The sequence below is a fragment of the Humulus lupulus genome, chromosome 5, assembly GCF_963169125.1.
Source record: "Humulus lupulus chromosome 5, drHumLupu1.1, whole genome shotgun sequence".
Taxonomy (NCBI): Eukaryota; Viridiplantae; Streptophyta; class Magnoliopsida; order Rosales; family Cannabaceae; genus Humulus; species Humulus lupulus.
This window is the reverse complement of record NC_084797.1, coordinates 98,840,927-98,853,445: the sequence shown is the minus strand read 5'-3', so window position 1 is coordinate 98,853,445 and position 12,519 is coordinate 98,840,927. Positions and strand designations below refer to the sequence as shown.

The window sequence follows — 12,519 nt, the reverse complement described above, 5'->3', positions numbered from 1 at the left end:
CTCTTAGGCGTGAGAGCAAGGCTCTTTTAGGCACGAGACTAGGATTCTATTAAGCGTGAGAACAAGGCTCTCTTACGTGCGAGAATAGGATTCTCTGAGGCACAAGAATAGGATTCTCTTAGGCGCGAGAACAGAGCTCTCTTAGGTGTGAGAGCATGGCTTTTTTAGGCGCGAGAACAGGATTCAAATAGGCACGAGAACAGAGCTCTCTCAGGTGCAAAAATAGTACTCTCTTAGGCGTGAGAACAAAATTCCCTTAACAACTTGGAAGAATTTTAAACATATATTTACATTCCTGTTCGCCTAGTATAGGCTACAATGGGCGAACAGGTTCTCTTTCCGTGTGGAAACATAGAAACGAACAGGTTCTTTACATGGTTTTGGCATGTTATTCCACTCCTTCTTTTTGTTGCTCTTGCCCCTAATAAAGACATAGAAGCAAGTAAAATTCTACACAATAGCCTTCCAAGGTTTCTGAGCCCTCCTAACTTCTTGTTCGCCTAGTATGGACCATTATGGGAGAACATTTTTTCTTTTTTGGATAGCTGGGATATCCTACTCCTTGTTCACCTATGGAGTGTATGCACGAGTGCACAACTATTTTTTGAGGATTTGTGGTTTATACTCATAGGCGATCAGGTTGCACCTTCTGTTCTCATGTGTTGTATGCAAGTGAACGAATAGGAGATCTTTTCTAGGTTTTCAAGCTTCATTGTGTTATCCTTCGATTCGATAAATGCATAAATGCACATAGGGTACCAAGCAATGGTTTTATCACTGTTAACAACTTGAACAAGCTACCGTCATAGGTGGATCTTTCCTTGAGCCGCCGTGATTGCTCCATCTTGTAACTCAGAATCGCTGGATTTTTTTTATTCTAGCCTTATACCCCAATTTGGATGCAATTAAGTGAAATTAATGTTCACATAGATTTGTGATTTGTCTCGACGAATATGGTGTTTTCTTACAACTTGCAATAGCTCTGCAGATGGCCTGGATAAAAATGAACAGGTGATTGATCTGGCCCTTGATGACATGTTGAGTCTTTTGGAGATGATTTCATCAAAATCTTTATTCACACACTTCGTTAGATTGAACCTCTTTATCTTGAATTTGATCTCTCAACGAAAGCACCAAACTGTTGATGTCATTTTATGTCAACTTGAGAGCATAAGAGCATGGATTCAAGAATAGAGATATAATCAAATAAATAACACCATGTTTTATAGTAGTTCGGCCCCAAAAAGATGATCTGCGTCCACTTAGTCACTTTTATTAATATTTAAGCTCGAAGAACCATAGTTTCTGACGAACCTGCGTCGACAGTTGTTCTATAGTCCTCATTCTCTTTACATTACATAAGGATTGTTTATACAAGAATGGTCATTCGACATTCTAAACCACCTCTCCTTTATTTCTATCCTATCTCCTCTTATTTATAGTGCGGAGTTTAGGGTTACAATTAGATCATGGGCTTAAGTTATTGAGCTTGGCCTGCAAATAATACATTACAACAGAAATACAGTTATATTTTGATAAATGACAACTCTGTACTCCTTTGCTAACTCTGTTAGCATGGATGTTGTGTGTTGAACGAATATGATCCTTCTGTTAGCGTGTAATGGTTTGCTTTATGCGAACAGAGGTGAAATAACTTTCCTTGTACGAACAGAGGTTGAGGAATGTGATTGTGAATATATATATATACGCAAGTGCACGCAATCAATTCAAGTAATATATGATAAGTAAAGTATCGTTCTCTCGAAGACTATCTTCCAAGTACCACTAATTGTTTTTTAAATTTCTATTTGGCAACTAAGAATATGATTTTTAAATTTAATTTTAAATTTGAAAATAACTTTAAACAAAAAAGAACTAAATAAAAGATTTAAATCACTATGAAAAGACATAGGGTGTTAATTTCGTCAACTTTTCATTCTACTAATTGTAATAACCAATTCTAGTTTTCTTTCTTTATATTCTAACAGCAGGTTAACATAAATCGATTCCTATTCTTTTTCAAGATATAGAATCTCAGCCTATATGCAGGTTTTCTACATCTCTGTGATAAACTTAAACATATAGAAGACATTAAGCATGGAAAACTAATTACTACACAAGTCATACAGGTACTTTTGTCCAATATGCAACCTATGTCTATATAATGATAGTATATTCAATTCTAATATTTCAAATTTTGAATCAAAATCATTAAATCAAGCAAATAGTGATAAAGTTTTACTAGCATTAAACACACATTATATAGATTAGAATAGAGAAGAAAAATCAATAGAACATCATAATTCGATTAGATAGAAATCCAAGTGACTACATTAAACCCTAGATAAAAATTGTTTAGTTCATATTAGGCATGAATAAATCAATAAAATAATAATTAAAGAACATAAGATTCATAAACTTAACGAAGAAAGAAAAATATAAAACTGCAGAATTACTAGCCTAAGAAAACAAAATTAGTTGCTAAAAATGTAATTCAAAACTGATCTAATGACTTAATTAAACCCTAAGTACGAATTTATAGTAAAAATGAAAAGAATCTATGTTTTTCTGTGTGCGGGCCGCGACTTGGCGTTCTCTGGGTCACGGCTCGTGTCTGTTTTGGGGCCTTTCCTTCTCGTGTAAAGTCTTCAGGTGCCGCAACTCAAGAATCTCAAGTCGCGGCCCGTGTCTGAATTTCCCCTTAGCTGAGCCTCTGTTTCCCTCTTGAGTCGCGACTTGTAAGCCCAAGTCGCGATATTAATTCCTTCCAGCAAGCATATGCACCTCTGACTTCACCTTGAGTCAAGACTCATAAGTTCAAGTCATGACTTTAATTCAACTTTTTCTCAGATTAGATCTTTTAGCTCATCTCTTCATCAAAAATCGTCCTTTAAGCATCCTTAGTATCATTTTTAATCCAAAAACTCCCAAGAGCCTCATTTTTCCACCATTTTTGCTTCTTTTTGCATTTTCTCGTGATTCATCGTACCAACCTAGAACAAAGACAAACAAAAGCATAATCTCGCACAAAACACACATAAAAACTCAAGATTACAACATAAACACCTTCTAAAATGACCCTAAAATGATGTTATCAAACTCCCCCAAACTTACTCTTTTTTAAGCCTCGAACAAAGGACTTAAAAAAATCCTAAATTCTAACAATATGAGTTATACCAACAACAACAATTATGCCTTAAAATAATGAATATTAATCATATAATTTCTCATAAAAATACTCAACAGTTTATTTAATCTAGAATTTTGATCAAAACACTCCATCAACACACCTTAGTCTACTAACATTTTGGATTATCAAATCATGATCATTAAATAAATGATTTGAAATCAATTATGCTACCTCCCCCAAACTTAACCTAAACATTGTCCCTAATTTTTAAAAATAAGTAAAGAAAAGAAAACTTGGTGCGAATCACTTCAGAATGGTTGGGGGTTTGGAAATGGATGCCAAGGCAGTGGATAAGGGAAGTACTAGCGGTCCGCCTCTTGGTTTGGCCATCGGTAAATCAGCTCGTTCTATCTATTAACTTGAGCTCTATGAAAATCATGAAGCTCGCCCAAATAATTATGCGTATGCTGGTTTCGTCGAATGATGTAATCTAGTCTGGCCAAGTGCGGATCCAGTGGAGCCTCCAGTGCCAAATATTGAGGGCATTCTTCTCTTCTCTCTTCCTCAGATGCCCGTACTCCCTCTGTTTGATCATTGGCTGGTATGGGCTCCTCGGCTACTTCTCCTTCCCTACCAACTCTTAGATTTTTGGGTATCGATACTGGTGGCTCTAAGGATGGGGCATTGAATTTATTCACTGTAGCCAGAGAAATAACCCCCATCTCCTTCCTAAAAATATCACTAGGATATTTTGGCACCTCCCAAACCTCACACAGATCAGTAATCATGGAACCATGCCCTAACCCAACAGTAGTGGTTAACCTACATAAATACCTCATTCTCTGGCGAATAACTCGCCTGATATCAGTGGAGAGCCCTGTCATAATGACATATACCAAAAGACACCTATCAATCCCTGCTTCAGACAAGTGGGTGTTTGGCATAAGCCATGCACTCACAAAAAGAATCCAAGCTTTAGCTACGACGTTCATTTGGTATCTTCTTAAATATTTTGACTCCCAATTCTGTATAACAAAGGAAGCACCAGGAATTCCTAAGGTCTCAGCCACCTCAGTCCAATTTACCTCACTATGATATGGCAATTAATAATACTCATCCTCTTCTGGAGATAACTTAGGTACATTAAATAAGGCATCAATACTATCAATGGTGCATTCAACTGAAATGCCCCTAACAAACACCTTTCTATTTACAGCCCCAGGAAAATTGGCATAAAACTCATAAACCAAGGAGAAATTGGCTTTTGGCATCTTATCGTCCACAAACAATTGCCAACCTTGATGTAAAGTTCCATTCCTAATAATATGATTAGTGTCATTAGGGTATAGTTCTTCTTTAATGTCCATCCCACGCTCTTGAATAACTGGCCGCTGGGACAGCCTTTGATAAAGATCATGGGCATCCTTGTTAGTGAAACGCGCAGGATAATATTCTAAAATTGCCTGAGGTGCTGGCGGGTTTGGCTACGCTTGGGGTGGTTGGGAACGGGAAGAGGAAGGGCGACTAGTATTCTTTGAAGATGCTACCCTAGTGGGTTATTTCCTTGGTCCCATACCTTCACATTTTTTTCAAAAATGGAACAGAAAAATTTCTGCAACACTTCCCCAAAAACTTTGAAATTTCCTTACCAAAAAATCCCAAAATTTTTCACCCAATAACACCCAATATACCAACAAACAATCCAAAAATCCAAGGCAATCTCTTAATATAAATGCAACTCAAGGAAAACTTCAAAAAGAAAAACTTACAAGCCTTGAAAGTAGAAAAAATCTGCCACCCTTTAATCCTTTTTCAATTCCTCAATGAGCACCAATAGAACACTAATTAGGGTTAGGAAAAAAAATGGAAGAAATCAATAAGAAATATGAAGTAGAAATTAGAAAAATAGATGAAGAGAATTTGAAATAGAAGAAAAGAGGGAAAATTTATAGAGCTTTTTCTTAAAGAATTTGATTTGGAATGAGAAAATTTGAAGAAAAATGAGAGAGGATTTGAGAAAAAAAAACGAGTTTTAAGCCTTTTTTCCTCCTGTCTGACACAGGCAAACCGCGACCGAACCTATTCAAGTCGCAGCTCGCACTAAATTTTTCCAGCAGACTCGCTTCAAAGCCCCGCGACTCAGATCATCAAGTCGCGGCCCGCCCCCTATATACCAGAACTCCTTGCTCTCTGTTTCAGCCTAAGGTCGCGACTCATAAGCCCAAGTCACGACCCACCCCTTCTTTATATTTGGAATAGCACTCTAACTTTGATAATGTCGTGACTTGCTAGTTCAAGTCATGACTTGGCCCAATGACTAATTGAAAAATACAATTTTTCACAATTTCACGATTTTTACAAACTTTAAACTGAAAAATAGATAAAAGGAAAATAACAAAACTTTACAAATCCAAAATAAAATTGTCCACTAATTAAAATTAAAAACAAAAACTAAAATTAAATATAGGAATGCCTCCTATAGCACTGTCATTAACGTCATTTAGCCGGACGCTGAACACCCCATTTAGAAGGGTTCCAAAATCATCACTGATTGACGCTTTTCCACTGGTCCTTCCAAATAATGCTTTAACTTCTGACCATTTACTTTAAAATGTCCTATTTTCTCACTATGAATTTGTACTGCTCCATAAGGTAATGAGACCACAACTGCAAACAGTCCCAACCATCTAGACTTTAGTTTTCATGGAAATAGTTTCAATCTAGAATTAAATAATAGAACTTTATCTCCCAGTTGGAAATCCTTTCTGATTATTCGTTTATCATGAAAAACCTTAGACTTTTCTTTATAAATCTTTGCATTTTCATAAGCTTCGTTTCTAAATTCATCAAGCTCATTCAACTCTAGAAGCTTATTCTGCCCAGCCATAAATGAGCCCACATTTAACTTTTTCACCGCCCAATAAGCTCGATGATCAAGTTCAACTGGTAAACGATAGACCTTCCCAAACACCAATCGATATGGCGACATACCAATCGGAGTTTTAAAAGCTGTGCGATACGCCCACAGTGAATCATCACGTTTTTTCGACCAATCTTTCCTTGATGTGTTTACGGTTTTCTCTAAAATACTTTTAATTTCTTGGTTTGACACCTCAGCTTGACCATTAGCTAATGGATGATAAAACATAGCCTTTCTGTGATGAACTCCATAACAAGCACATAAAGATGTAAATGATTTGTTACAGAATTGATTGCCTCTATCACTAATAATAGCTCTTCGAGTACCAAACCGAGTAAAAATATTCTTATGAAGAAATTTAAGTACCTCCTTACCATCACAAGTAGGAGTGGCTGTAGCATCTACCCATTTAGAAACATAATCTACTGCTAGCAAAATGTACTTATTATTATAAGATGATGGGAAAGGTCCCATAAAATCTATGCCCCACACATCAAACAGCTCAACCTCCAGAAATCCAGTCATTGGCATTTGATCTCTCCTGGATATATTACAGGTCCTTTGGCAACGATCACAACTCTTAACAAAGGCATTAGCATATTTAAATAACGTAGGCCAACAAAACCCACATTGCAAAACTTTGGTTGCTGTCCTTGTTCCTCCAAAGTGACCACCACAATGAAAAGTATGACAATGAGTAAGTATGGAAGTCATTTATTCTTCTGGGACACATCTTCTAATCACTTGATCAGCACAATGACGAAAAAGAATGAGCTCATCCCAATAATAATGCTTCACTTCCAAATATAACTTTTTTAGTTGCTGCCTTGACATGTCAGGAGGCACAACTTTAGCTACCAAATAGTTAACATAATATGCAAACCATGGTATCCTCTCTTCACATTCAATTGAAAATAATTGTTCATCTAGAAAATTTTCATCTATTGACTCTTCTTTTGCACTATTTTCTTCTTCTTTTTCCAATCTAGATAGATGATCAACAACTAGATTTTATGTCCCCTTCTTATCACGAATTTCCATATCAAACTCTTGCAATAGTAAAATCCATCGAATCAGACGAGATTTAGCATCCTTTTTAGTCATAAGATACTTAATAGTTGAATGATCTGTGTGAACTATCACCTTATTACCAATTAAATATGGCCTAAACTTGTCAAATTCAAAGACTATTGCAAGTAATTCCTTCTCAGTAGTTGCATAATTTAATTGAGCATCATTCAAGGGTCGACTAGCATAATAAATTGTTCGAAATACCTTGTCAACTCGCTGTCCAAGAGCCGCTCCTACTGCATAATCACTAGCATCAAACATTAATTCGAAAGGAATTTCCCAATTTGGTGATACAACAATTGGAGCGGAGACTAATTTTTTCTTCAATGTATTAAATGATTTTAAACACTCAGAATCAAAATCGAATACCACACCATTCATAATGTAGATAAGCACTTTGAATTTTTTTTTTAAATCCTTTATAAACCTCCTATAAAATTCAGCATTGCCCAAGAAGCTTCGAACCCCTTTAACAGACACTAGAGGAGGTAAATTTTCTATTGTTGATATCTTGGCCCTATCTACTTCAATTCCATGTCGTGAAATTTTGTGGCCCAAGACTATTTCTCCCAGTTTAAAATTAAATTTGACTCCTCACATCTTTTCAAAACCCTTTCCAAATTATGTAAACATCCATCAAAATAGGGTCCAAAGACTGAAAAGTCATCCATAAAAATTTTAATACCTTTTTCCACCATGTCCGAAAAAATTGACATCATACATCTTTGAAAGATGGCGGGAGCATTACATAACCTGAATGGAATCCTTCTAAAAGAAAATGTTCCATAAGGGAATGTGAAGGTAGTCTTTTCTTGATCCTCCGGTGTTATAGGAATTTGATGATATTTGGAATATCCATCCAATAAACAGTAATAAGGATGGCCAGCCAATCTATCTAACATTTGATCAACAAAAGGTAAAGGAAAATGGTCTTTCCTAGTGGCTTAATTTAGTTTACGGTATAATCAATAAAATTCTCCACCCCGTCACCGTACGAGTTGGAATAAGTTCATTATTATTGTTTTTAATCACCGTCATGCCACCTTTCTTTGGAACTACATGGACATGACTAACCCAATCACTGTCAGATATTGGGTAAATTACTCCAGCATCCAACCATTTAGGAATTTCTTTCCTTACCACTTCTTTCATTGAAGGATTTATCCTCCTTTGAGCATCAATAATAGGCTTACTGTAACGCCCTGGATAGCCAAGACCGTTACACTGTGTGTTTATAAAGTGCTAGACTTGCTAATCAAGTCATTTAATTAAAAACGTGCTATTGAAACTATAAAGGAACTAGGGTTAAAATGTTTTGGTCTCAAAAGTCACATTTTCATAGAGAGTTGTTTCCTGTTTACACGGGATCTCACAAAAAATATTGAGTTTAAAGACCGTTTACAAAAGTCATAAGGTTTAAATACAATATTAAGCCATATTAAGGCAAAACAGACAGTTAGGCAATCCCTGTCCTGCTCCACTCCTCCACCATGGCGATCGAACAGCTGGCTATGTACATTCAACCCCGCAGCCCTCCATCTCAGGATTGGTCCAACTTGCCTTTGCCTTTACCTGCACCACGTAGCACCCGTGAGCCAAGGCCCAGCAAGAAAACACAACAACAGAGCATAAGCATTCAACAGACAATTCAATATCTCCTATCGCATTACATATTCTCAACCATATAAGCATTCAGTATAATCAAGTATTCCACATACTAAACATATCAACTCATATCATATAACAGTTCACAAATGATAACTAGGGCTAGCACCCTCAGGCCGCTCCCTCCGTTATCCCTCTGACTCTGGCCCGCTTAAACCGAGCTCAGTGAATATTAAGCTATCCTCGGATACCAGTGGCCAAGTCGCGCCCTGTGCGCAAATATTGTGTATGGCACCCTTAGGCCGTTATCACATGTCCCATGGCATAATACCATCATTGACACAATACAAATATTGGGAGCACTTAGTCCCATCACAAATATATAACTAGGTGCAGTTTTCTTACCTTTCGATTCGCTAGCGTTGATCGCTCGACTCCTTGAGCACGATCCCTCTCGAGCCTTAGCGCTCACCTAAACACAACCATAGGCCAAAGTCATCATCAAACCTCAAGTCCAAAACCTAGCCTCGGGACCAATCCCGAGCCCCCCGGGAAGTCCTAGTTCCACCAAACAAGGTGGTTGAATCAAACCCTTGGTCAAAAACCCTTGAAAATAACCCTAAAATCCCTTTCTGAAAACAGTGCAGCACTACAACGCTCTTAGGAGGGCGCTACAGCGCTACAAGCAGAAGCAAAATCCCCCAGGAAGCTTGGCCTAGCGCTACAGCGCCCAAAGGCTAGCGCTGTAGCGCTAGTCACAGACAGGCAACTTCCAGATTTCCCTTCCTGCGATTTCCTCGAGCCAAACTCAACCAAAACTTCTCTAAACCTTCACCAAACTAAAAAACAACCTTCTGAACATACTCCACTCATCCCAAGCACCCCAAATACCCATAACTCAAGCACATGCATCCCTAATCTCAAAATTCACTATAGCCACTTCCAGACATCAAAACTCAGCAGAAACCAGTTAAACATCAAAGTTAGAAGCTTAGAATTCATACCTTTAATGGGATTTCGATTTCAAGACAACCTATACACCTCCTTAGCTTGCTCTTCCTCACCCTTTGGCCTAAATTCCCTAAAGTTCCCATCAAATCCAGCTTATGCACCATAGGTTAAAAACTAAAACCAGAAACTGAAGAAGCTACAAGGTCTTCCTCAGGTGATGGTGTGTTCTTGCTAAACCCCTGTCAATTCTTCAAACCTAGCTTAGGATCCTTGATGCTCAGCCTAACCCAGCTCTCCTCTGAGCTTTGCTCCAAGAAAACCCAAGAAAAGTGGTGAGAGAACCACAAACCGACCCTAGAGAATACAACTCTGTTTTCCCTTCCTTTTCTCTTTTCTTTCTTTTCCTTCTTTCCTTTCTTTCAGACTTCTATATTTTTCTACAACTTCCACTAACATAAAGCCTCAGTTTTACTTATCTCTATCTGCCAAATGACCACAATACCCTCCCCTTTAATATCAAGTCCTTTAGTCCACTTAAGGGCATTTTAGTCATTTCACCCCAATTCCCGCTAACTCCTCAAGTGTCTCTAATATTTACTGCTTAATTCCCGATACCTAATTATCCACCAGTAATATTCCTCGATGTCAAAATAGACCCCAATATACTCACTAAATTCCCATTTATACCCCTAGGCTCACCCCGAGCCGGGTATAAGTCCCCGCCATGACTTTTTCGCTATTCTGCTCACTAGGATCGTCTCGAGTCACAGATCACAGATATATCCACATAATAATGTGGCCTCAACAATTATCACATATATCAACACAGTTATGCCCATAATGGCCAAAATCACGATTATGCCCTTCTAACCTAATCAGGGCCTACATGCATACTAATACACATAGTCATGCATCTCAAATATTCAAATAGTCATATAATATGCTTTAAATCATAATCATGCATTTTACTCATTAAAGTCACACATAATTCCCATTATGCCCTCCAGGCACACTAATCAAGGCCCTTAAGCCTTATTAACGAATTTGGGTCGTTACACTTACTATCCTCCTCCATTAATATATGGCGCATTATTGTTGAAGGACTAATACCCTTTATATATTCCAAAGTCCATCCAATTTCTAATTTGTGAGCCCTTAACACCCTTAGAAGCTTCTCTTCTTCAATCTCAGATAAAGAAGATGAAATAATAGTTGGAAGAGCATTGTTCTTACCCAAATAAGCATATTTAAGATGTTCAAGTAACATTTTTAATTCAAGGGCTGGTGGTTTCTCAATGGATGGAAGAGGTCTCTCAGGCACTTGCCCTAATTCCTCATATCTTTTTATATATTTGCCCTGATGAATTCAACCAGTTAAAACACTCACCGACTTCTGTACCAGCACACTCTTCAGGACTTTCTATCAGACTCAACTCCAATGTATCTTTAATAGACTCAACCCCTTTACTTGGTTCCTCCAATAGACCAACACAAAAAGCAACTGTCACTAGCTGAAGGATATTTCAAAGCTTTGAAAACATTAAAAAAGACTTCATCTCCTTATACTCTAAGCCTTAATTCTCCTTTCTGAATGTTTATTAGCGCTTGCCCCGTGGCTAAAAATGGTCTTCCTAATATAATAGGCACATCCTCATCTTCCTCTATATCTAATACAATAAAGTCCGCTGGGAAAGCGAATTTATCTACCTTTACTAGAACGTCCTCTATAATACCTCTGGGATGTGTTAAAGATCGATCAACTAATTGAAGAGTAACAGTAGTCGGTCTAGCTTCCCCCAAACCAAGTCTTTTAAACACAGACAACAACATTAAATTTATGCTTGCACCTAAATCACATAAAGCTCTCTCACAATGAAAGTTTCCAATAGTGTAAGGTATAGTAAAACTGCTTGGATCTCTTAACTTTTGAGGAAGCTTCTTTTGAATAATTTCACTACACTCTTCAGTTAATGCAACGGTTTCATAATCCTCCATTTTTCTCTTATTAGACAATATCTCCTTCATAAACTTCACATAACTAGGCATTTGTTCTAGAGCCTCTACAAATGGGATGCTAATATAAATTTTCTTAAATACTTCAAGGAATTTGGAGAATTGTTTGTCAAGATTAGCCTTTCGAAACCGTTGAGGATATGGAATTTTTGGTGTAGGCTCAGAGTATTTTGGTTTTTCTGTTTTTGGAAGGTCTTTAGTAACCTCCTCCTAAATTGGACTAGTAACTTGTTGTTTCTCTATATTCTTCCCTTTCTCTTCCACTGTAGGTCCATCATACTTAGTCCCACTCCTCAAAGTGACAGCTTGACATTGTTCTTTAGGATTTACCTCTGTGGAACTAGGAAAATTTCCTTGCTGTCTACTCGACAAATTTCATTGCTGTCTACTAGAGAACATTTGAGCCAATTATCCTATTTGTGTCTCCAAAATTCTGATGGAAGACCTTGTCTCTGTCATAAATTGATTTAATTGGTCTGGCTGAATTGTTGGTGGGTTCATTTGAGGAGGTGGTGGATGAGATGGGCGTGGGTTTGGATCATAATATGGTCTAGCATATAATCCATAAGTTGGTTGATGAGGGGGTTGTTGAGGTGGGTACTGTGGATATTGTGGTTGTAACCCTTGATTTTTTTTCCAAGACAGATTGGGATGATTTTTCCAAGCAGGTGTATAGGAGTTTGAGTAAGTGTTGGGTGCAGGTCGTGAAAAATTACCTATAACCTGTGCATGTGCCAAAGGCATATTGTTTACATCTGTTGAGAAACTAGCTGTGCTTGGGCATTGTTCATAAGAATGAGGTCCTCCACAAATCTCACAACTCATGACA

General features: G+C 37.5%; 1 protein-coding gene across 1 annotated transcript; it reads right to left on the bottom strand.

The window, feature by feature from the left end:
• Window positions 1–5,654: 5,654 nt before the first annotated feature.
• LOC133779325 (uncharacterized) lies at window positions 5,655–6,119 on the bottom strand. The gene is made up of 2 exons (XM_062219299.1): window positions 5,922–6,119; window positions 5,655–5,822 (listed from the first exon to the last, which is right to left on the bottom strand). Exons 1-2 carry the CDS (start codon window positions 6,117–6,119, stop codon window positions 5,655–5,657), a joined length of 366 nt encoding a protein of 121 aa, XP_062075283.1.
• Between the last annotated feature and the right edge of the window lie 6,400 nt (window positions 6,120–12,519).

Coding starts and splice junctions, on each gene's coding strand:
- LOC133779325 (XM_062219299.1), bottom strand. CDS start 6,119: ATGTCGCCATATCGATTGGTGTTTGGGAAGGTCTATCGTTTACCAGTT. Junction 5,823..5,921: donor TTTATAAAGAAAAGTCTAAG/GTTTTTCATGAT, acceptor TGAAAACTAAAG/TCTAGATGGTTGGGACTGTT.